Raw genomic sequence first — 26,216 nt, 5'->3', positions numbered from 1 at the left:
ATTACATTACTAAACAAGAAAAAAGCAAATTCAATGTCACACTTTTAGATATTCAAATATAATTCACTATTAAGTCTTAGTTGAATGTATACATCACACAACACCAGTTATTTGATTGTTTGTTAAATTTTTTTTCTAAACAAGGCCAAAATAGAAAGAATGGAATGGATAAATTTTAACAGAACAAAATATAAACAAAATTTATATTTTTATTGCCAAGAAAATTTGCATTTCTTTTATAAACCAGGCCAAACCGGAAAGCATGGATAAAATTTTACAGAACAAAAACTATTAAACGCAATTTACTGTATTTTTTGCACCATAACACTCACTTTTTTCCTCCTAGAAAGTAAGGGGAAATGTCTGTGCGTGTTATGGAGCGAATGCCTGTGGGTGGCGGGGGGGATCTGCTGCAGTCGTGAGCAGAGGATCCATGGTTCCCCTTCCTTCCCTCCTCTGTGGTTACAAAGCATGGATCCACATGGATCCTCAGGATTTTTGCACTGGGCTACTCCAAACTCAGATCACATGTCTGTGGCCACAGCATGAACCACAAAAATCATATATCCACTATTTCGTTTAGAATATTTTTTTTCTGGTTTTCCTCCTCTAAAAACTATGTGCGTGTTATGGTCTGGTGCGTGTTATAGAGTGAAAAATACGGTATATTTTTTGCAAGGGAAATTTGCATTTTGGCGTTTTCTGGCAATAGAGATGCCCTTTGTATTTGAAGAACATTGCCAGCCGAGCTGAACACACTTTCAGATTGCACACTTGTTCTTGGAATAGCCATAAACTTATTTGCAAACTCCTTCAACATTGGGAAGGATGCCTAATGCGCCTTCCACCCCATCTGAGGGCATTCGTCAATGTCCACTCTTGGCGTAGCCATCTAGGAGAAAATGGGCAGCATAAGGAGGTGGGGGGAGACCCAGAAGAGGCTCAAATGCAAAGCAGGGGGGGGGGTTCTTTTACTCTGAAGCAACTTGCAAGCCAACAAGCATCTCAAGAGCGTATTTCCCTCCTGTTTGCGTCAGGGGAGGAGAGAGCTGAAGACTGGCAGAGTTAACCTGAGGCTGGCAGCGTAGGCTGGGTTAGTAAGAAACCTGTGGGCTGCTTCTTCCCCAAAGAAAGGCGCGCACACAACAGACACTGGGTGTCCCCCCCCCTTTTATTCTGAAGAAACATCCGAAAACACACACAGAGAGAGAGAGAAGCAGGGAAGGCGAATTGGGGCTCATTCACAGAGCAAGAAAGGGAGAGAAAGAGCGTGCAAGCAAAACCCTGCAGGGCAGACTGAGCTCAAGAAACCTGGGGCTCCCGAAGCCTCTCTGGAGATGGAGATTGAACCTGGAGGCCCATTGCCTGACTAGGATGTGCTCTGCCACAGAGGTGTAGCCCTTCCCACCAAGCAGGTCAGGTTTTGCACACGGAAAGTTGAAGGGAACATTCCTTGCCTCAGGCACTTGGCTAGCAGGCCCATAAAGCACCCTCCTTCCTTGCCCAGCTCCATGACGGATTGTTGGAACAGAATGCCAGATGCGTTGCTCTGGAGAACGAGCCCATCCTGCCCTGTCAAAGCAAAACTCTTGTTAGTGTTTCTGTCTCCCTGACGCATCACACCTTCTGAATAATCCATGCATTGTTGCCTAGCATTGGTCAAATATGCACAGAAACACCACCAAATAAAGAGCTGTTTTGTAGCAGCAGCCGGGAGGCCTCGCGGAGGCTGCTCTTGGTCTGTCCTTGGTGACCTTGAGCTCTTCAGTGTCTTTTGTCTGATGGAATCTGCTCTGACAAAGGAGGCTGCCGTGAGAAATCTCATCAGAGCCTGGTAACCAAAATTTTGCCATCAAAATGTTAGCATGTGTATTGCCAAAATTCTGCAATTATAACAATTGTCAACTGTCTTTGAAGCTGCTCAAGATGGCATAGAAAAAAATTAATTTCTGTAGCTTTCCCAGAATTGAAAAGTAGTTGGCATCTTAACTTTTCCTGCCAACCTAGCAGTTCAAAAGCACGTCAAAGTGCAAGTAGATAAATAGGTACTGCTCCGGCGGGAAGGTAAACGACGTTTCCGTGCGATGCTCTGGTTCGCCAGAAGCGGCTTAGTCATGCTGGCCACATGACCCGGAAGCTGTATGCCGGCTCCCTTGGCCAATAAAGCGAGATGAGCGCCGCAACCCCAGAGTCGGTCATGACTGGACCTAATGGTCAGGGGTCCCTTTACCTTTACCTGGCATCTTCACTTTAAGTGCCTGGCTTAGCAAGAGTGGACCCTTGCAGCTTCCTGTTTGCAAAAGGGGGATATTGGCGACATAGGTCCGTTAGGACAAATGGGACGCTGCCCCACCAACCTCGGCTACCCTCAGTAAGCCACCGCCTGCCTGCCTCCTTATGTACAACCTGCACAGTGGGTGGTGCTGGAGGTTAGCTTCTTCCATCTTAGGGTTGCCTTTGAAGAACTCAGCAGAGGTGGACAAAAAAAGGTGTTGGCTCTGCCCCTCATTGGTTGTGGCTCCACTTGCTGTTGTCCTCCTTGTCCTCTACCCTGCCAGTACTTTTTTTTAAAAAGACTTTCATTAAGACTTTTGATAATACATTGAAATAAAAGAACAAACTAAGTGAGAGAGAGAGAGAATACACATTCCTCTTTCACGTGTAAATCTTGTCCCACACAGAGAAAGGTGATCCCTCCCAACTCTCACCTGGGAACTTCCCTTTCTTCTCTCATCCTCCCACCTGGGAGATACTCACTTCGGAGCCTCTCACACAGAGTCCTTCAATATCTAAACAGCAATCTGCATGTTAACCCCTCCTTAGATCTAAGTAGGGGACAACGCAAAATGCAAAAAGACAGAACAGAACAAGACAGAAACGGAAACTCAGCAAAAAGAGAAAACAAGAAAAGGAAAAAGGAAAAGGAAAGGAAAGAGAGGCAAGAGATAAGGATATTAAAGGAGATAATAAAAAAATTTAAAAAGAAGAAACAAATCAGAAAAAGGACTTCCTACTATCCCTCTGTTGGCTATACTGTATAAAAGTGTTCTTCAAGTGTTCTTCAAGATAGTCAAATGTTCAACCCAGAGTAATACCCAGTTGTTCCTCCCTCTGCTAGGCAATGTGCTTTCAGTCTTCAGTTCGGGCATTTAAAGTTCATTCATTTTTCTTTCAGAACAAAAAGCCCAAAAGAGGTTCTCCGGTAATTGTTATAGATAAACATCAACCATAGCGTTCCTTCAGTCCCACATCACAACTTTATCTCCAATGTTAAGAAACATTCAGTCCTTGTTCCTTATTCACTCAAAAGTTTTTTCATTGTGTTTAATAATAATTTATTATTTATACCCCACCCACCTCGCTAATGGTTCATTAATGTCGGTAGGGATTTCTGACAAGAGCTTCACAAGATGGTTTTTAATAGCAAAGCCTACCCCATGTATTTGACGTTCTTGTTCAGGTAGACCTTTCTAGAAGAATGTCTGTCAATCCTAATGGGTGCCAGTCACCACTGTTATAAGGACAAACATAAAAAGAAAATTGATAAGAAATTGCTGCCTAAACGACGAGGAGACAGTTATCAATGCCTCAGACTGGTGCTTCCTGAGGTCTAGTTTATATCTTTTTAAAACATGCACCGGTTGCCCCTGATGCTCTTCTGCACAACTGAAAATGAACAGGAGGGCTCTTGCATAGGTTGATTTCAGTGGTGACTATGCAGCAGAACTTCCTGGGGGATTATTGTGCACCCATTGGGTCAGATCGCTGGATCATTCTTCACCCCTCTCTGCTGTATTTTGATGCCAGCCAAAACCAGCCTGCTCTCCTTGCCTCCTTGGGGGTGGGAGGAGTCCCTTGTTAAATAAAATAGGAAGTGGGAAAATTTGAAGTCAGTGCATTTATCTAAAACCCTGTTTTTATCTGCAATTATGTCCCAGTGCATTCTGCTTCCTCTGGGGCCCCCAGCTCTGGGATGAGAGTGCAGTTCTATCTTGAGTCAATGAACCACCTTTAACTTGTTGCTCTTCTCCACTTCCTGTTTGCCACAGGATGAACCGGATGGCACGGGGCTTCTGGTTTTGAAGCGTTGTTTTCTTTTGCCTGTCCTCGTTTAAAAAAAGTCTTATTTGAACCCCTTGACCCATATTGGGTTTCTAAGCAGTTTAAAATTAGGCAGCAGGAATTATACGGTATTTGCCATGTTGAAAACATCAAGCGATACATATGGTATTACTTTATCAAGGGCTCCTAAGAGGGGAATGCTGATAAGCCAGTGAGATGGGTTAGTCCAGGGGTCAGCAAGGCTTACCTTGCCTGAGCTGGTTCACTGCTGTGGAGCCCTCTCTGTGGGCTGGACTGCGGGCACGCGTGAGTGTGCATGCCTGCTATTACCAGCGTCTGCGTAGACGTGATTTCCGGCACTGCGGAAACGAGCCCCCGCGCCATGCTGCACCAGTTTAGCGCAGCACGTGGGGGCTCGCCGAGCAGGCGGCTCAGTTCAGGGGCGGCTCATAGGCTGGTAAAACAACTCCTGTGGGCTGCTTGTGACCCATGCGTCTTTGGTTGCCGACCCCTGGGTTAGTCTCTGTTTCTTGTTAGCTGGTTTGCTTATCTGTGGTCTCAAAGCTTTGGAAAGGATGGCCCAGAGCAAATGGCTTGGCACAGAATAATTTTCTTTTCTTTTCTTTTAAATAATATTTATTCCAGTTTTAAAAATTACAAAAAAACCCACTAGATTAAGCAAGAAAAAAACAAGACCATGTATACAGACAAGCAAAAAAACCCCCAGAAAAATACAAACAATTAAGGGAAAAAAGAAAAAAGGAAAGGAAAAAAAAAACAAATCAAACCTTCCCATAACTTATTTTCCATTTGCTTATTTCCTTGACCTCCTCACACCTCCCTTTTTTGTATTCTAGTTCAATTAGATATTTCAGCAAATCCTTTCCATCTTTGTTTTTATCCCAGTAATTTATCTTAACATACTGTAATTTTACACTCTCTTCTTTCACCAATTAACTATCCATTTTTACTTAATCCTTTATATCATTTCTGCTAAAACCACATAGCTTCATTCCAACATCCTTCTAACATTCCTTAATTTTACAATGTTTCTGTAAATAAACTTTAAATTTCTTCCAATCTTCTTCCACCAACTCTTCTCCTTGGTCTCGGATTCTGCCAGTCATTTCTGCCAATTCCATATAGTCCATCACCTCCATCTGCCATTCTTCCCGGGTGGGTGGCACAGAATAATTTTGTCCCTTTGCGATGTGTTGCCATTTCTCCCTCTCCTCCAGTTTCTGGAGATCAGTTAGAGGGTATGTGTGTGTTTCAGAGGGGTCCCATTCACCACAGCTTCAGCCCCTCTTGCAGTAGGTCAGTAATTGTGGTAATCAGGGGCTGCCCCAGTTCACTGGCCAAATAAATACCCAATTAGTTCAGCATTGTTTGCCTTGAGCTGCTGCATGCTGCTCCAGCAGGATCTTCTGCATCCCCAAGTAGAGCCTGCTTTACTTTTCTCTCTTCCCTCCCTGCCTGATCTTCCAGCAGGATTTTTTATCATTAAAGCAAACAGGCCCAAGACAATGTGCAAGTTCGCAAGAATTACAGTTGAAACTCTGCTGTTAAATAAAGGAAGCATATGTGAAAATAATACCGTGTTTAATAGTAAAATGGCTGGGTTTCCCCAGCCACTCTGGGCAGCTTACAATAGAATGTTAAAAATATGATAAAACATCAAACATTAAAAACTTCTCAAAACAGGTCTGCTTTCGAATATCTTCTAAAAGTCAGATAGTTGTTTATTTCCTTGACATCTGATGGGAGAATGTTCCACAGGGAAGGTGCCACTACCGAAAAGGCCCTTTGCCTATTTCCCTGTAGCCTCACTTCTCGCAGTGAAGGAACCACCAGAAGACCTCAGTGTCCAGGCAGAACGATGGGGGTGGAGACGTTCCTTCAGGTATACTGGGTCAAGGCCATTTAAGGCTTTAAAGGTCAGCACCAGCACTTTGAATTGTGCTCGGAATTGATCCCATGCAACTTGACTACACAGGACTCTAGCACTCTCCTGCCCCAGCCCTGTTCCCATGGTAAAGTCTACCTCTTTCCGAATCTGAGCGACTTTATCTGCAAAAAACTTTGCAAAATCATTGCAGGAGATTTTGGGGTCCTTTCCAGGCCCTGATGGCAAAGGAGATTCCATTACATTGTGAACCACCTGAAAGAGTCTCCTGCTGCTGTTTTCTGCAAATGCAGTAGGGGCAGTGAAGAAAGTCCTCTTCGCCATCACTGTCACCACTTGGTAGGCTCAACATTGAGCTCTAACTCATGTCCGGTCTGATTCAGAATGAGTTTTCCTCCACCGGCGCTCTAGCCGTCTCAGTGATTCTTTCATCGTTCTCAACTTTGGGGAAAACTATGGGACCGGCTGGGCTCTATGCAACTGGAGAAGGTGCTTCAGAGCCAGACAGTTGATAGCCCTGGTTAACTCCGCATTCCAGTGGGCCATCAGGGAATCAGCTGAAAGGCCATCAACTTGGGATAAAACATCCCCTACCACTCTCTGGAAACCATTTGGATCCAATGGTCCAAGTGGTGGGGGCGGATTATCCAAATTGATCCCACCTCCCTCAGAGGGGAAGGGTCGCGGAGAAGTCCAGTTGCACCTGTTAAGGGCTTTATATACTAATAGTAACACCTTGAACATGGCCTGATGGCAAATTGGTAACCAGTGAAAATCTCTGGTCTGAGGGGCTTACGCCTGTCAGCAACCGTGCTGCAACATTCTGCACTAATGCAGCTTCTGGATCCAGCATCTGTAAAGTCCCACATTTTGTTGCATTGCAGTACAGTGGTACCTCAGGTTAAGAACTTAATTCGTGCTGGAAGTCCGTTCTTAACCTGAAACTGTTCTTAACCTGAGGTACCACTTTAGCTAATGGGGCCTACCACTGCTGCCGTGCTGCTGGTGCGCGATTTCTGTTCTCATCCTGAAGCAAAGTTCTTAACCCGAGATACTATTTCTGGATTAGTGGAGTCTGTAACCTGAAGCGTCTGTAACCCAAGGTACCACTGTAATCCAGTCTTGAAGTACCCATTGTTGAAATAATAAAATATCTGGGCTCCTGCAAGTGCCTGTGAGCAGCAGAGAAATATATGGAAGCTATTTGGAACAGATACATGAAGGGGAAAAACAGAGGCTTTGTGGACCTGGCACAGTTCATGTCAGGCGCCAAGGGCAGCTAACATGGTGCCCTGACAACAGTCCCAGCCAGCACTGCAGTGAAAGGCATTAAATGAGCCCAATGGTGAGAGGTGGAGTCCAGTGACACCTGGAGGTTGGCTGACCGTGGCCATTTGTGGAGGAACAGTGCCTTGTGCCTTTCTCAACCAAGTTTTCGGCTAACAGCTTGGAGGAGTGGATACTACAGACTTCAATTGACTTTTGTAGCTTGAAAACATCTTAAGAGCTCTGCTTGAGTACCCTAATGTGGATCTACGTAGTCCAGCCTCCTGCTTGCCACAGTGGCCAACCAGATGGCCTTAGGAAGCCTAGAAGGGACAACCCACTAGGCACTTGGAGGCAGTTTACATTTAATGTGGAGTTTCTGGTCCTATCACTGCTAATAGACATATACCAAGAGAGTCACACTGGGCAGACCATGGTGGACTTTCTAGGTCAGCATCCTGCTTCCCACAGCCACCAACAAGATGCATGGAGACAGTTGTCCTCTTCCTGCTTCCTCACACACTGACCTCATTTGGATGACAATGCTGAACTATGGTTAGCACAGGCTTCAACAACCTGCTGCCTTCCAGGTGTTTTGGACCACAGCTCCAGCCAGCACTACTTGTGAATGTTGCTTTACCATTAAGGGCCCTAGGTGGGTGAATGCTGGTTTAACATTAAGGAAATAAGCCCCAGGCTTGTGTGTTCCCCTCTCCACTGAAGCCATGTGTATCGTAACTCACAATTTGAAGCTGGCTTGTTTGAACAAACCATAGTTTATCCTGCAGTTTATCCTGCCTTGGACATAATGACAAACCATGGTTACTCTAAAACAGGAAATGAATCTTTCTGCTCTTCTCTTTTTGGCTGCACTGGACTGTGTTGCGGGACTTGCTCAGATTCATTCCAGTGGTGGTAAACAGTGGTTTTTTAAGCATTATGTCCAGACAAGGCCACTCAAGGACTTTGGGGTTTACAGGTTGCTGTGTGCTGTGGGAATTCTCTGTGGGGCTTCAAGGGAAGAGCCAGGAGGAGGAAAGCTTAGGGTGTCATAGTTGGCAGTTAATTGAGTTGCTCCTTCCAAATTAGCTCTAGTTGCAAGGAGCAGTTATGACAAAATGCTGGCTGGCTTTACAGGATGGTAGGCCAAAAATGAGATGGCAAGAATAAATATTGACATCCTGGGCATCAGTGAACTAAAATGGATGGGAATGGGCGAATTCAGTTCGGATGACTATCATATCTGCTACTGAGGGCAAGAAACCTGTAAAAGAAATGGAGTGGCCCTCATAGTCAACAAAAGAGTGGCAAAAGCTGTACTGGGATGCAATCTCAAAAATGATAGAATGATCTCGATACGAATCCAAGACCTTTTAACATCACAGTAATCCAAGTTTATGCACCAACTACTGGTGCTGAAGAAACTGAAATTGACCAATTCTATGAAGACTTACAAGACCTTATAGAAATGACACCAAAGAAGGATGTTATTCTCATTATAGGGGTTTGGAATGCTAAAGTAGGGAGTCAAAAGATAAAAGGAACACTTCTGGGTTAGCGCCTCCGGCAATGGCGGAGCTCCTCCAATCTGACCGCCACGGCGACGGCGGAGACCCTTAGAAATCACAGACGAAAGAGGTCTGTGAACCTGGGATTCGGCTGGCGCCCCCCTACTCGCGGGGAGACCCAGTATCGGGAATCCGGAGCGACGTGGGGTGAGAGGCACGGTGCTTTGAATCGACCGCTTATTTCACGGAGCGAAGCCGCATTGCTGCTGTCGGAGAGCGCTGACTTTTTTCCTGTGGACAATTGGATTTTAAACAACAACCCGTGAGTAGAACTGGAAATTGAGCTTCTAAATAATTTAATTTGGCACCGAACGGGGAAGGTTTAAACAGGAAGTCCACCTTCCCTTTCTGTAAATAGACTGAAACAAAGTAGTTATTAACTAAGGTTTTTGGAAAGTCTTATGTAAAGGATTAAAACTCCACTGATTGAAACCATTAATTTTGACCAAGTGAACTCGCAGGAGAAGGTGGAAAATTAAAAATTGAAGCATCACGTCTCTGAACCTAGGAATGGTTTGCAAAAAGTCTTTCGACGGTAAACAGGACAAATTTGACAGCTAGCTTTAACTTGACAGCTAGCTTTAATTTGACAGCTGGTTTTAATTTGACAGCTAGCTTTAAAAGAAAGACATTGTTTCTATTGTCTGCTTCTGCACTTAAAAAGAAGAAAAAGTAACTGGAAATTGTTACTAATTCACTTTTGGAATTGTGCTGGAAAGGATTGATACAAATGGAGACTGTTTTCCTCTAGAGGGAGTTTTGGGACATTGTTACAAGAGTGCAGCTGGGAAATTGGCTTTAAGATAAAGACTGTGAGAAACTAGTTCTTGAACATCTTAAGAATGTCGGCAAAGGAAGAAGTAGCGTCTGTACTGAAAAGGACAATCTATCTGTTGGGAAAGCTGCATAAACAGATAGATGTCTTGGCTACTAATATCGACATTTTGGGAACAAAAGTGGGTATCAACATAGAAGTCGACAAGAACCCGGCACAGGAATCTTTCTTAACTGAACAAATTGATGAATTAGAGAAGGAGAAAGTTGCTGTTGTTGAGTATAAAGCAAAACAAGGGGAAGCCTTAACCCTAAAGAGGCAAATGGAGGATTACAACTTGAGGCCTTATATGACTGTAATTAGGAGAAGCCAGTTTTTGAAGATGGGTGCCTGGCCTGATCTGGGAAAGGAAAAGTGGAGAGATCCCTTTATGCAGGGATCAAATGACTTTTGGAATATGAATTTGAGCCAGGAGGAGATTGGAGCTTCGGGGGCCTTTGGACTTGGAAGAATTGTGAAACAAGGTTTGGAATACTTTATGGGCCCTAGTTTTAATTATGGAAACCTGGCAGACTTGTCAAGAAGGAATATAAGCATCGTTGGGTTGGAGCTCCCCCGAGATCTGCTTTTTAGCACCAAGGAGTATCAAGAAGATCGGCAGAAGGGAAATGAAGAAGAGTTAAGAGCCTCGGATATAAGATCTCCAGGTTGATGGACGCTGGGAGGTTGATGGAACTGATGGCAGGAGCCTGGACCGGGGAGGGGAGACAGTGGAAAGAAATTGGGAATTTAAAGTGTATATATGGAGATTTTTTTTTAAAAAAAAAAAAAAACCTAATGAGAAATGGAAAAATCATGGAATGAAATTTTTATGACCCTTGGGGAAATGTTTTAAGAGATTAAGTTCAATATATTAGTTTCAATGAGAAATAAGATTAAATAAAGTAAAAATGGGTGATTAATTGGTGAAAGAAGAGAATGTTAAATTACAGTATATTAAGATAAATTATTAGGATAAAAACAAAGATGAAGGATTTGCTGAAATATCTAACTGAACCAGAATACAAAGAGGGGAGGTGTGAGGAGGTCAAGGAAATAAGTTAAAGAAAGAAAGTCATGTAAAGGTTTGATTTGTTCTTTTTTTTCTTGATTCTATGCATCTTTTTTTTTGTTTCTTGTCTGTTTTCCATTTTTTATCTTTTTTCTTTGATGTGACTTGTTTTTATGTTTTGCTTTCTTTTTTGGTTTAATTGGGTGTTTTTCTGTTGTTATTTTTTTATTTATTATTATTACTTATGTAACCTTTAAAATTTTAATAAAAATCTTTAAAAAAAAAAAAGAGAGAGATAAAAGGAACAACTGGCAAGTTTGGCCTTGGAGTTCAAAACGAAGCAGGGCAAAGGCTAATAGAGTTCTTCCAAGAGAACAAGCTGGTCATCACAAACACTCTTTTCCAACAACACAAGAGACGACTCTACACGTGGACATCACCAGATGGGCAGCATCAAAATCAGATTGATTATATTCTCTGCAGCCAAAGACGGAGAAGCTCTATACAGTCAGCAAAAACAAGACCTGGAGCTGACTGTGGCTCAGATCATCAGCTTCTTATAGCAAAATTCAAGCTTAAACTGAAGAAAGTAGGAAAAACCATTGGGCTGGTAAGATACAATCTAAATCAAATCCCAGTGGAAGTGAGGAACAGGTTTAAGGATTTAGATTTAGATTTGGTGGACAGAGTGCCTGAAGAACTATAGATGGAGGCTTGCAACATTATACAGGAGGCAGCAGCTAAAACCATCCCAATGAAAAAGAAATGCAAGAAAGCAAAGTGGCTGTCCAACGAGGCCTTACAAATAGCGGGGGAGAGAAGGCAAGCAAAATGCGAGGGAGATAGTGAAAGATACAGGAAATTGAATGCAGATTTCCAAAGAATAGCAAGGAGAGACAAGAAGGCCTTCTTAAACAAGCAATGCAAAGAAATAGAGGAAAACAACAGAATGGGAAGAACCAGAGATCTGTTCAAGAAAATTGGAGATAGGGACATTTTGTACAAAGATTACCATAATAAAGGACAAAAGTGGCAAGGACCTAACAGAAGCAGAAGACATCAAGAAGAGGTGGCAAGAATACACAGAGGAATTATACCAGAAAGATATGGATGTCTCATACACCCCAGGTAGTGTGGTTGCTGACCTTGAGCCAGACATCCTGGAGAGTGAAGTCAAATGGGCCTTAGAAAGCACTGCAAATAGCAAGGCCAGTGGAAGTGATGGTATTCCAGCTGAACTGCAGTGGTACCTTGGGTTAAGTATTTATTTTGTTCTGGAGGTCCGTTCTTAACCTGAAACTGTTCTTAACCTGAAGCACCACTTTAGCAAATGGGGCCTCCCACTTCCGCCGTGCCACTGGAGCACGATTTCTGTTCTCATCCTGAAGCAAATTTCTTAACCCGAGGTATTATTTCTGGGTTACCGGAGCCTGTAACCTGAAGTGTATGTAACCTGAAGCGTATGTAACCCGAGGTACCACTGTATTTAATTTTTTTTTTAAAAAAAATAATTTTTATTAATTTTAATGTATAAATTATAATACATACCCCAAAACTTCACCACTTATACAATCTTTTTTGGACTTCCATCAGCACCTCTGATGATCCACCGTTTTATTTTATTTTTTTAATAAAATTTTTATTAATTTCCAATTTTTAACAAACACAAAAACAACATAAAAACAAACACAAAAAATCATAATTTCTTTACCTTATTTCCATAAACCTCTTTTCCCGGACTTCCCCATGCCTTCCCCTTTTTGCATCCTTTATTTTAACAATTGTTCAGCAACCCTTCTTAGCCAATTAAATATAAATTCATTCTCCTTTTCAATTTCACCCTAAACTAAACACAATTTACCGCTGCAATTCTACGTCTTCCTCTCCCTCAGCATTTTAGCACTCCTCAATTTTATAGTAACTCTTAAGATATATTTTAAACTTCTTCCAATCTTCTTCCACAGTCTCTTTCTCTTGGTCGCGGATTCTGCCGGTCATTTCTGCCAGTCCCATAAAGTCGATCACTTTCGCCTGCCATTCCTCCAGCGTGGGTAACTCTTGTGTCTTCCAATACTTTGCTAGGAGAATCCTTGCTGCCGTAGTAGCGTACAAAAAGAAATTCTTATCCTTCTTCGACACCAGCTGGCCGACCATACCCAAGAGAAATGCCTCTGGTTTCTTGTGAAAGGTGCATTTAAGTACTTTCTTAATCTCATTATAAATCATTTCCCAGAAGGCCTTAATCTTTGGGCAGGTCCACCAAAGGTGGAAGAAGGTACCTTCAGTCTCTTTACATTTCCAACATTTGTTATTGGGCAAATGATAAATCTTCGCAAGCTTGACTGGGGTCATGTACCACCTGTAAATCATTTTCATAATGTTTTCTCGTAGGGCATTACATGCCGTGAATTTAATACCTGTGGTCCATAACTGCTCCCAGTCAGCAAACATAATGTCATGGCCTATGTCCTGTGCCCATCTAATCATAGCTGGCTTCACTGTCTCATCTATTGTATTCCACTTCAACAGCAAGTTATACATTCTTGATAAATTCTTAGTATTGGGTTCTAACAGTTCTGTTTCTAATTTCAATTTCTCCACCTGGAAACCAATTTTCCTGTCTTGTTTGTAGGCCTCCATTATTTGAAAATAATGGAGCCAATCCCGTACCTTGGACTTTATTTTCTCATAACTTTGTAGTTTAAGTTCACCACCTTCTTGTTCTAAAATTTCAGAATATTTCGGCCAATTAGTTCTCATATTGAGTTTCTTTACCTCCTTGGCCTCCATTGGTGAAAGCCACCTGGGAGTTTTATTTTCCAGTAAATCTTTGTACCGAATCCAAACATTATATAGTGCTTTCCTAACAATGTGATTTTTAAAACCCTTGTACACTTTAACCTTGTCATACCAAATATATGCATGCCAACCGAAGTTATTATCAAATCCTTCCAAGTCTAGAATGTCTGCATTTTCAAGAAGTAGCCAGTCTTTTAACCAGCAGAAAGCTGCCGATTCATAGTACAGTCTTAAGTCCGGCAGGGCAAACCCCCCTCTTTCTTTAGAATCGGTAAGTATCTTAAACTTAATTCTGGGCTTTTTGCCCTGCCAGACAAATTTAGATATATCTTTCTGCCACTTCTTGAAACAGTCCAATTTATCAACAATTTGTAATGTCTGAAACAAAAATAACATTCTAGGCAATACATTCATTTTAATTACTGCAATTCGACCTAACAAGGAAAGCTTCAGGTTCGACCATATTTCTAAGTCTTTCTTTATCTCTGTCCAGCACTTATCATAATTATCCTTAAATAGGTTTACATTCTTAGATGTCATGTTAATCCCCAGGTATTTTACACTCTTTGCTACCGCTAACCCAGTTTCCTCTTGGAATCTCGATGATCCACCGTTTTAACCACTTCTTATGCATTTCTTAAATTCATATTGCCTTTAATTATCTTAACTAACCATCCTCCCCTTTATCCATTTTTGCAATAGTTCCAATAATTCTCCTCACAAAACTTCTTGCAAACCTACAAACGTAGTCTGATCATCACAAATACTTTTAAATAGTCTGTAAATTTAATCAATATATCCTCTCCTAGTATGTACAATATTCCTACAGGCTTATTTCTTCTTTGACACTTCACAAAACTAATAGTATGTGCTTTGTGTTTTCAGGCTGTGGTTATTTTTAAAAATTGATTGCATACTGATGGTGTCTTATGGATTAGGTTGTCCTGCTTTTGTGACTTGCAAGGGAGATCCACCTCCACCCATTGAATGTGTGAGTCAGCCGGCTGGAGAACGCTAACAGTATTTGCTGACTTAGAAAAGGAACTCTTTCTGAGGCTGTTCAATGTCTCCTAAGGACAAGAATTCTGGGGGAAATTACGTGACTGGAGTTGAAACAGGGTTGCCTCCAGAAACAATTGTTGCAGGGGGAGTAAATGTATTCCTACAATAAATGGAGTCAGTGTAGCTCCTTGCTGGAGTTTTGTGAGGGGTTTTGCAAGTCACAGTAAGACACAGGTGCACACCCCATAGTCCACCTCGCCACATTTAGCATAACACAGTTTATTCATTTAGTAGGATGCTGGGCCTTGGGAAGGATGAGAAATGGGATACTTAGGTCTCTGGGATGTGAGCCTGAGGCAGTTGGGCAGGCTGTGGAGCAAAAGTGTGTTTATGTGCAGGTGGGGTCTCTTTGCTGCTACATAAAAGCAGAGTACTGGGGACTTTCCATGAGCAGGATCTCCATCAAGGTGTTGTCACTGGGCTTACAGTACTGGTAAAATATATTTTCCCAGTGGTAGAAATTCCACTTAGAACAGGCCTCATCAGGCTCAGGGTCTGGCCACAGAGGCTTTCCTCACAAAAATGTGGTGGTAAAGAATATATTGAGAAGTCCCTCCTCTCCTGTGTGTGAGGGTTTAAAATAGTTGTGGAACTGATTTTAAAAGCTAATTTTAAGGTATGTATTATTTTTCATCTATATGATGGAGACCTGTTCTACCAGTATGCTTTTGGGTAACTGGTTAGCCAAACAGTTTGACAGAAGGCAAAAGTTCTTGGGTAAACTCTTTTGCAGTGTTTCCCAAGGGGATTAAGCCAGTGGCTTTCTAATTCTCTCAGATGCACATATGTTTGCTTTAGATCTACATTCCTTGCCACTGGGCTTTATCTGGGCCTGTTGGGAATTTTCTTCCGTAGAAATAAATTTACCGCATTGCTGCCTTTATTGTAGAGTATCCAAACATCACTCTATGCAAAAATTTCCTTGTGCACATGGTCTTGTGTGGGAATGTTTTGTGCTTCAGGTTTGGCAGCTTCCTTGCCTAAGTACGTATCCACCCAAAATAAGTTTTCTGTGCCCAATACTGGGCCAACAATGATTGGTGGGCCAGCACTGGCATCTGCAGGGGGAAAACAGTGCAGATGAAATTTTATTTATTTATTTTGTTAAATTTATGCACAGCTTGATTGTAAAAAAACCTTAAAGCATTTCACAAAATGAAGAAAATCAATAAATGTATTAGCAAAAACAACTATTTAAACTATTCAATTGGCAGTATACTAAAGACAGGGATGTGGGTGGCACTGTGGGTTAAACCACAGAGCCTAGGACTTGCCGATCTGAAGGTAGATAAATTACTTTCCAGCGGGAAGGTAAACGGCATTTCCGTGCGCTGCTCTGGTTTGCCAGAAACAGCTTAGTCATGTTGGCCACATGACCCGGAAGCTGTATGCTGGCTCCCTCAGCCAATAAAGCGAGATGAGTGCCGCAACCCCAGAGTCGGTCATGACTGGACCTAATGGTCAGGGGTCCCTTTACTTTATACTAAAGACAGATTAAACCACACATCACATTCCACATAACTGGGTGGACTTGTTTAAACAAAAATATTTTTAACAGGTGCTGAAAAGAGTACAGTTCTGCATCAAGTGCAAGCTTCTAGATCAAGAGCTCATTGCAGTAATCCAGCCTTGAAGTAACCAACACATTAACTACTGCAACAAGGCTTTCCTGTTCCAGGAATGGCCATAGCTGCCAAAGCAGCTGCAGTTGGTCAAAGGCACTTTGAGTCACTGTGGCTGCATGAGCCTCCAGGGACAGAGCACCCCCAAGCTGCAAACCTGCTTCTTCAAGGGAAGGGCAACCCCATCCCAGGGAGGCACCTGGCCAATTTCCTGGACATGGGAGCTACTGACCCACAGTCCCTCTGTCTTGCCAGGATCCAAGCTCAGTCCAACCTCAGGATCCAACATCATCCTTCTCAGCGCTGCATCCAAGCAGTGGCCCAGGGGCATTGCAGCCTCTCCCGATTCAGATGTCATGGAGAAATAGAGCTGAGCGTGACTGGCATACTGAGGAGGTTTGCATGGGGATAAAGTAGAGGAATTGCCAGACTTCCTAGACAGTCTTTCTAACCTAACCTGTGCTGATCTCTCCTGAATTGCTAGGCTGCTGTTCTTAGGGCCCCTATCTAGCTTCCTGTCCCCCCTTGCCCCATGGCAGGGTGGGCAAAATATTAGGGTTCTGTATCCAATACCCTGAGGGTTTAGTCTGGACAGCCAATAAAATCCTGACAAGGACATTTACTGAGGCATTGCAAGACTGGTGCAACACCTCAACCAGCAAGGAGTTTGGGGTAGCACACCAAATATGAAAACTGCACATCATCCATACACTTCCAAGCAAAGGGGCAGTTATGTCCATCTTTGGCAATACTTCCTTCTACAAGCTTATGCTGGTTTAATCATGAGGCAGAACAACTTTCTTCTAACTTCCTTACCTCTTCTGCAGAGACTGAAATAGCAGGCACATCTCCTTTGCATGTCCATCTTAGTTAAATAGGATTAGGGCCTCTTTCTTGTGTCTTATAATGAACAAGCTTTTCTTCCCTACACTTACAAGGAGGGCTTCTTACACGCTTTAAGTCAAGGGTCAGCAACCTTTTTCAGCTGCGGGCCAATCCACCGTCCCTCAGACCATGTGGTGGGCCGAACTATATATTTATAATAATAATAATAATAATAATAATAATAATAATAATAATTTATACCCCGCCCATCTGGCTGGGCCTCCCCAGCCACTCTGGGCGGCTTACATAAAAAACAAAAAGACAGTAAAATATCACACGTTAAAAACTTCCCTGAACAGGGCTGCCTTAAGATGTCTTCTGAATGTCAGGTAGTTGCTTATCACTTTGACATCTGCTGGAAGGGTGTTCCACAGGGCGGGCGCCACTACCGAGAAGGCCCTCTGCCTGGTTCCCTGTAGCTTTGCTTCTCGCAATGAGGGAACCGCCAGAAGGCCCTCGGCGCTGGACCTCAGCGTCCGGGCAGAATGATGGGGGTGGAGACGCTCCTTCAGGTATACTGGACCGAGGCCGTTTAGGGCTTTAAAGGTCAGCACCAACACTTTGAATTGTGCTCAGAAACATACTGGGAGCCAATGTAGGTCTTTCAAGACCGGTGTTATATGGTCTCGGCGGCCGCTCCCAGTCACCAGTCTAGCTGCCGCATTCTGGATTAGTTGTAGTTTCCAAGTCACCTTCAAAGGTAGCCCCACGTAGAGTGCATTGCAGTAGTCCAAGTGGGAGATAACCAGAGCATGCACCACTCTGGAGAGACAGTCCGCAGGCAGATAGGGTCTCAGCCTACGTACCAGATGGAGCTGGTAAACAGCTGCCCTGGACACAGATTTGACCTGTGCTTCCATGGACAGCTGTGAGTCCAAAATGACTCCCAGGCTGCGCACCTGGTCCTTCAGGGGCACAGTTACCCCATTCAGGACCAGGGAATCCTCCACACCTGCCCGTCTCCTGTCCCCCAAAAACAGTACTTCTGTCTTGTCAGGATTCAACCTCAATCTGTTAGCCGCCATCCATCCTCCAACCGGGGGGATGAATGAATTCCTATGCCCCACAAATAACCCAGAGATGCATTTTAAATAAAAGAACACTTTCTACTCATGTAAAATCACACCGATTCCCAGACCGTCCGCGGGCTGGATTGAGAAGGCGATTGGGCTGCATCCGGCCCCAGGCCTTAGGTTGGTGACCCCTGCTTTAAGTGCTCAGGTCAGTGCTCTGGCTGCACCCGGGAATTCCCAGGGAGGAACTCTGGGAACTCCTTTAAGCTCCTGATGGTTCCTTAGTAGCTGTGCCCTTAACTGCCTCACACCTGTGTATTGTAGCCAGCTGTTGGGCAGCTGTGGGTGGTGTGGCTCAAATCAGGACCTGATAGGGCTGGCGGGCTGGCTGTTCCCCACTTCTGTGTTAGACATAAGATTTTTCTACCTTGCATTGCACAGAGCAGTCTTTGCCAACCTGGTGCCCTCCATATCTTTTGGACTAAAATGTAGCATTTCTTCCTTCAGCTCCAGCATCATATGGCTGTACTATCCATGTGGGGCTGCCTTTGGAAAGTGCTCAGAAACGTCAGCTGGTTCAAAGACCTGCAGCCAGATTGTGGACTGGGGCTGGTTATAGAGAGCAGACGACTCCCTTGCTAGAACAGCTCCACTGGCTACTGGTCTGTTTCCTGGCACAGTTCCAAGTCCTGGTTATGACCTGTAGATCCCTATATGGCTTAGGCCTAGTCCATCTGAAATACCATATTCCTCCGTATGAACCTGCCTGGGCTCTGAGATCTTTGGGAGAGGGCCTTCTTGGTGGTGGCTGCTCCCATACAATTTTGGAACTCCCTACCTAGAGAAATTAGACTGGCTCCTTCCTTGCTGTCCTGCTGGCAAATGAAGACCTTCGCGTTCCAACATGGTTTTGGGAATTGACTGCTTTTAAGGAAAGGGTTGGTGCCATTCTGTTTTTGGTTTTTGGTTTTGGTGTAATTGTCTGTATGTTTTTAATAGATCTGGGAGAGTGTGTGTGTTTTAATCCTATTAATGTCTAATTGTTAAGGATTGTTCTTTCCCCATGTTTTTAGCGGTTCTAATTCTGTCTGTAATCTGCCTTGAGTTCCTGTCCGGAAGAAAGGTGGGCACAACTAAATATATAACAACAACAGCAACAACAGCAGCAGCAGCAGCAACAACAACAACAACAACAACAACAACAACAACAACGTTATCTGGGGCTGATGAGAGTTGCAGTCAGACTCTAGTCGTCCAGCTGTGCAAGGCCTGCTGGCCTAGAGACTCCTGGCTTGCCTCTTGTTTCTTGTGGGGTGAAAGAGAATCAGCTGCTGTGGCAAGGTGCCCCAGCCCAAGCAGGTTTCCTGTCACTAGATTGTAATGCTCCTTTGTTTGAAACCATTGCTTGAGTCAGCAGAAATGTTTGGAAAGCAATTTTGTGTAATTGTGCAAAAGGCTAACAACAGCAGCAAGGATACTTGTAGCTAAATATTGGAAAACTCAAGATTTGCCCACGCTGGAAGAATGGCAGATGCAACTGATGGACTACATGGAGCTGGCAGAAATGACTGGCAGAATCCGAGACCTGGGAGAAGAAGCAGTGGAGGAGGATTGGAAGAAATTCAAGGACTATTTACAAAAATACTGTAAACTATATGAGTGTTAAGAAGGATGAGAGATTTGAAAATAACAGGGCACCATAAAGCTAGTTGAAAAGATTATGAGAATGAGTGAATTGTATGAGAATAATAAATTTTGAATAAATATTATGTTAAAATTAGGTATTTAAGATCTAGATAAAATATTCAAAGTTAGGGACAAAATATTGAAAATGTGTATAATAAGAATGGAAATAAGGTGATAAATTGCTGGCTAAATTTTTATTAATGTGGAATGCAGGAGCGGGAAATGTGAGGAAGTCTAAAAATGAAGAAAAGTTGGTTATTACATGATGCCAAATTTTATGTTTGTTTTTCTTTTCTGTCTGTTTTTTTGCGTATGCTGTTTTTTCTTTCTATTGTATTTAAAAAAAACAACTCTTAATAAAAAATTATATATAAAAAAAAAATTGTGCAAAAGGCTAAGTCAGTGCGTGTGGTTTGAGTGGAGCTTGATTGTGCCTGAGTAAAATGGGCTTCTCATCCCAAGCAGGGGGGCAGGGCTGGCACGCCTCCTCCGGGGGCATGGCACCCAGCACGGGCGGGGGGGCAGCCGTGATAGCACCCCACCGGGATCATGCTGCTGGGGGCCGTGCACTCCCCCCGCACTCCTCTTCCTCCACCAGTGATCCCAAGGCTAATATTGAGTGCTCCTTCTTTCCTACTTGCTCCCAGTTTTAATTGATCATGAAATTATTTTTATCAAGTCAAATTCTGCATGATGGACATGTGTGACAGCCCGTATATCATGCACTTTTGCAGGTAAGGAAAATGTTTACGAAGGTAGAGAATGTATTGTTCTGCTGGTGTTAAGTGTAGACCCTTTAAAAGATCGTCTGGTCAAAGTTCAGCAGCAGGTTCCTTGGTAAATGGTTCTAGCCATTTAGCACCAACTGAAAACAGTGTTATATCATGCAAACCTATATCTTTCTGCATTTCCAAATTCCTGTTCAGACCTCAGTTTATCCCAGTGCACTGAGGTAGATAAGGACTTGCATGTGGGATTCCTTTATATGGGATTCCGTTTCCTATTACATTACATTCCTATTACATTGACAACACTCTTCTGTCTTTACTAGGGTTTCTGCTCTTCAAAGAGTTATGCCAAATGAACATGGAGGAAGGGGTTCCTCAGCTGAAGTTCTATGAAGAGGTAAGAGATCTGTCCTCTATGCGATTCAAATCTGGTGAATCGTGTCTGGATCTTTCTTCAACATGGTAAAGGAATCTCTTCCCCCACCCCACCCCTCTTTTTTTTTTTTTAAGAGCTAGGTTCAGGGGAAATTTTTGACACTACATGGATGGTGATAAACCAGCTCTTTTGCAAACTTCCCTTTTTGAGTTCAGAACCATTCAGCCCCTCCCTCTCCATTCTTAAATGCCCAAAAAAGGATCTCCCTCTTTCCCTTGGACTTTTCAGTGTTTCTCTACAACCACAATAAATTCTAGGAAGAAAAGGCAAAGGAATTGTCAGGGAAGAGTTAGAAGTTTCCAGTTTCTCAGAGGGAGAAAGCATTCCCCAAGGGGGGGAGGGGAGCAGTGAATCTAATAGAAGAGAGCAGGAGGAACAACAGGGAGTGACCGGCTGTTCCCAGGAAAGGCAAGGGTTAAGTTCTAGCTCAGATTCGGAGGAGGGGAGATACAGGCCAGCTCTAGCCAGGAGGTTATTGCATTTCCCACGAAGGGGTGCACATGGACCCCAGTAAAGTTCAGGCAGTGGTGGAATGGGAGACACCTAAAACTAAGAGTGATCTACAGAGGTTTTTAAAAGGTAAAGGTAAAGGTACCCCTGCCCATACGGGCCAGTCTTGACAGACTCTGGGGTTGTGCGCCCATCTCACTTAAGAGGCCAGGGGCCAGCGCCGTCCGGAGACACTTCCGGGTCACGTGGCCAGCATGACATCGCTGCTCTGGCGAGCCAGAGCCGCACATGGAAACGCTGTTTACCTTCCCGCTGGTAAGCGGTCCCTATTTATCTACTTGCACCCGGAGGTGCTTTCGAACTGCTAGGTTGGCAGGCGCTGGGACCGAGCAGCGGAAGCGCACCCCGCCGCAGGGATTCGAACCGCCGACCTTTCGATCGGCAAGTCCTAGGCGCTGAGGCTTTAACCCACAGCGCCACCTGCGTCCCTACAGAGGTTTTTAGGATTTGCTAATTTCTATCGTAAATTCATAGGTAATTACTCCAAAATCACAATGCCACTGACTGATTGTCTAAGAGGCAAGGGGCCATTCAGATGGTCTGAGGAAGCACAGAAGGCCTTTGATAAATTAAAGGTGGTGTTTGCTTCAGAAAAATATCTTATGCACTTAGATCCCAGTAAACGTATAAACGTATAAAGGTAGAAACTGACGCCTCTGATAGGGCTATTGGGGCCATTCTGCTGCAACAGGACAAGGGAGGGGACTGGAGACCCTGTGCATTCTACTCTTGAAAATTAAATCAATCAGAACAAAACTACACCATATTTGATAAGGAACTTTTAGCTGTGCATGCTGCCTTGAAAGTGTGGAGACATTTTTTGGAAGGGGCGTCACATCAGGTGGTGGTACAAACAGATCATAAGAATTTAGAGTATTGGAGAACTGCTAGACAGCTAAACCAAAGGCAAATTAGGTGGGCAGAGTTTTTTGCTGGGTTTAATTTTAGGATTGAGTACATACCTAGGCATCAAAACGTTCTTGCAGACGCGCTATCGCGCAAACCTGAGTATATGGAAGGGGAAGCACCTCCCAAGTTGCGAGAAATGCTGAGATCGGATCAGTAGGGGTGTGCAGCCGTAGTAGTGGACGGCAGGGAATTCCAGCGATTGACAGTAACAGATGAGTTTGCACAAAAGAAAATGGAGGAACTGAGAAAAGGTAGAGGGGAAGAGGAAGGTTTCAAGGAAAAAGGTGGATTGTTGTACAGGAGAGGGGTGCTGTATGTACCTGCAGGTGAACTAAGAGGTAAAGTGTTGAGGCAACATCATGATAACCCGACTGCAGGACATTTTGGTAGAGAAAAGACCCTGTATCAGATCACACGGCAGTTCTGGTGGCCAAAGTTGAGGGAGGAGGTAACGCAATATGTAAGAGGTTGTGAAGTATGTCAACGAGCCAAGGCACCCAGAGCAGCTCCGCAGGGTTGTTGCAACCTATGCCCACGCCGGGAAGGCCTTGGGATGTGGTATCTATGGATTTTATAACGGATCTACCGTCATCGCATAGGCAAACAGTGATCTTTGTGGTGGTTGACATGCTAACCAAGATGGCACATTTCATACCATGTGCCAAAATTCCAACCGCACAGGAAACTGCAAAGATGTTTTTAGATAATATTTTTAGGTTGCATGGTATGCCATCACAAATCATTTCAGATAGAGGGGCCCAATTTACATCACAATTTTGGAGGAGGTTAATGCAGTTACTAGATGTGGAGCTAAGCTTCACGTCGGCGAGACACCCGCAAACCAATGGGGAAGCTGAAAGAACGAATGCAACACTACAACAATATCTGAGGTGTTATGCTGGTTATCAGCAGAGAGGGTGGTTAGAGAAATTGAGTCTAGCAGAGTTTGCGTATAATAATGCAATGCATGTGTCTACGGGCAGAGTCCCATTTGTGGCAAACTATGGCTTGCACCCAAGGGCATTCCCAGGTCAAGAGGAGCAGTTAGCAGTACCAGCAGCAGAACAAATGATAGAGGAGTTGAGGTGCCTTCATGAGATACTGAAAGAGGATTTGGAAGAAGCTAAAGAGGCTTACAAGAGAGCTGCAAACACGTACCAGCGAGTTGGGGAAGAAATCCAAGTAGGGAGCTGGGTATGGCTATCTAGCAAGGGACTACCAATACGAGGGAGGTGTAAAAAGCTAGAACCAAGGAGATTGGGACCTTTCCAAGTAAAGGCTCAAATTAACCCAGTCGCTTTCAAACTTCATTTGCCTGAAAATATGAGAATACACCGTGTATTTCATAGATCTTTATTGTCAGTGTTTGTACCAGCGCATAAGTATCAAATTTCAAGGGAACCTCCTCCTTTTCCCACCATGATGGGGGAAGAGGAGACCGAAGTGGAAGAGATATTAGACTCGAGAATAAGTAGGAGGAAATTACAGTATTTGGTTGCATGGAAAGGGTTAGATGAGTCTGAGAACTCATGGGAACCAGCAGAAAAAATTAACGTTCCAGAATTGCAGGGAGAATTTCATAGAAAATATCCCCACAAGCCAAAACCCCATAACTGGCATCTTCAAGAAATTTTTGAAGAGACAGCGAGGAAGAGGAGTTCATAGGGTTCGGTCCTTCAGAAACAGAGGAGAGCGAGGAGGAGGAAGGGGGACTTAGGGGAGGGGGTGATGTCAGGGAAGAGTTAGAAGTTTCCAGTTTCTCAGAGGGAGAAAGCATTCCCCAAGGGGGGAAGTAGAGCAGTGAATCTAATTGAAGAGAGCAAGAGGAACAACAGGGAGGGACCGGCTGTTCCCAGGAAAGGCAAAGGTTCAGTTCTAGCTCAGATTGGGAGGAGGGGAGATACAGGCCAGCTCTAGCCAGGAGGTGAGAAAAAAGAGCAGGAAAGCGAAGGGAAGGGCGCCTTCGCCATTTTGAGAGTGGCTGGTCACGGAGAAGCAGAGCTCAGAAGGTATCTGAAAGAAGTGACTCGGAGGAATAATAGTTAAGAACCGTTTATAAGATTGTTTTGTTAATACGCAATAAAAAGTTTTATAAAAGAACAAGAAGCGTTTGTGTGGTGATCTGAAGAGGACAACGACCAGGCCTGACAGGAATTGAGTTTGTTTTTGGTTCTGGTGTATTTGTTGTGCAATAGGGAATAAATAAGAAAATATGAAAAGATACTCTTTTATAAGAACATACAAAATAGGCTTATATTGGGATCTGGATATTGCCTCCTCTCCTCTTCCCCAACCTGGTGTTCTCCAGATGTTGCTGGACTGCAACTCCCATCAGCCCCAGCAGCATGGCTGGTGGTGAGGGTTTCTTCCTTCCTTCCAAAGGTAAACAACAGCAGCCTTTTGGGCAAAATGGCAAGCTAATAGAAGTCATAAATAAATATATAAGGTGGTGGTTGCCACCTTCAGTTCTTCAGTTTTTAAAAAATAAGTATTAGAATCTTTTTTTAAAAAAAAACACCTCCTGGCTGATTAAGCACATGTCCTTCATGGAATTATGCTACATTTGATCCCTTTCTTATTCTCAACGAGAGCAGAAGAAATCCAGGGACATCAACACACCCTTAAATGCAGAAATAGAATCTCACCTGTTGCTGTGCGAGTCACGATTAAGGATTTATTGGGAATGATTCAGCCATAGCTGTCAAATGGGTGTTTATTAGAGGGGGGAATATATGTGTATGTAGAGCAACCTTTGCCAACGTAGTCCCTTCCAGATGATGTGGACTACAACTCCTATCAGCCAGCGCTGTCATGCTTGACTGGAGCTGATGGGGGTTGCGTAGTCCAAAACATTTGGAGGGTGTCCTGTTGGTGAGGGCTGATTCAAGCTGACAGTCTTCACACTGGGAAGTCAGCTGATTCTGTCCAGGCTGGATCTGCAGGCCAGAGTGTTTCTTCCTCCCCTTTCTTCCACAGTAGGGCTGTAGCCCAGGGGACAGAGCCGCCGCCTTGTTGCAGGTTCAGTCCCTGGCAGCATCTCCAGGTATGACTGGGAAAGTCCCCTGCCATTGCTGCCAGTCAGTAGACAGCATTGAGCAAGATGGATTGACCAAGGGTCTGATTCAGTACACGACAGCTTTTAGAGACATTGCAGCAAAGGAGACGAACAGAGCTGTTGAGAGTGGCTGCTGAAAGTCCTAGTTTGGGGCCCCTGGTTTGGGACCCCTCACCCAGTGACTTACATTTATTTATTTCATAAAATTTGTATGTCATTTAATTAGATTACTGCAATGCGTTATACATAGGGCTGCCTCGGAAACTTCAGCTGGTGCAGAATTCAGCAGCCAGGTTGCTCACCAGAGCAAGACAGTTTGAGCATATTACACCAATCCTGGTCTGACTGCACTGGCTACCAGTTAGTTTCTGGGCCCAATTCAAAGTGCTGATTTTAACCTATAAAGCCTTAAACGACTCAGGACCGCAATACCTCAAGGACTGCCTCTTCCCATATGAACCTACTCGAACCCTGAGATCAGCTTCTGAGGCCCTCCTTTGTGTGCCCCCTCCTCAAGAGGTTCAGAGAGTGGCAACACGAGAATGGGCCTTCTCTGCAGTGGCTCCCTGTCCCTGAAGGAGCGTTGGGGGCTCACAGAAGCCCCTCATTTAATTTCTGGTGGCACACAGATTGGGAATTGCCTTCATGCCCTGTTGGTAGGCTTCCCAGAGGCAGTGGCTGCTGGAGACAGGATGCTGGGCTGGGTGGACCCATGGCTCCTCTGAGGCTCTTGGCCCTTATGCTGAGGATCACACCAAGGGGCTCTGGTGCCAACACATCCTGAATATGGGGCAACCACAATCAACCAGCATCTACACGCAACCCAGAGCTGCCTGTTAATGAGGCTTAAGCAGCTGTTCCATTCCCCCGCAAATCCTTTCCT

General features: G+C 44.0%; 1 protein-coding gene across 3 annotated transcripts in view; it reads left to right on the top strand.

The window, feature by feature from the left end:
* The window catches only part of GRK3 (G protein-coupled receptor kinase 3), a 134,792-nt gene that overhangs the window by 37,985 nt on the left and 70,591 nt on the right, over positions 1-26,216 (top strand). For all 3 annotated transcript variants that reach the window (XM_079949553.1, XM_079949555.1, XM_079949554.1), the window contains exon 3: positions 20,747-20,820. In XM_079949553.1, the coding sequence (XP_079805679.1) occupies positions 20,747-20,820 (74 nt within the window). The remainder of the gene's footprint in view (positions 1-20,746; positions 20,821-26,216) is intronic.

This window comes from Podarcis cretensis (assembly GCF_951804945.1).
Source record: "Podarcis cretensis genome assembly, chromosome: 13".
In the NCBI taxonomy this organism is placed as follows: domain Eukaryota; kingdom Metazoa; phylum Chordata; class Lepidosauria; order Squamata; family Lacertidae; genus Podarcis; species Podarcis cretensis.
The sequence above is the reverse complement of the archived record's forward strand: the minus strand, read 5'-3'. Positions and strand labels throughout refer to the sequence as shown.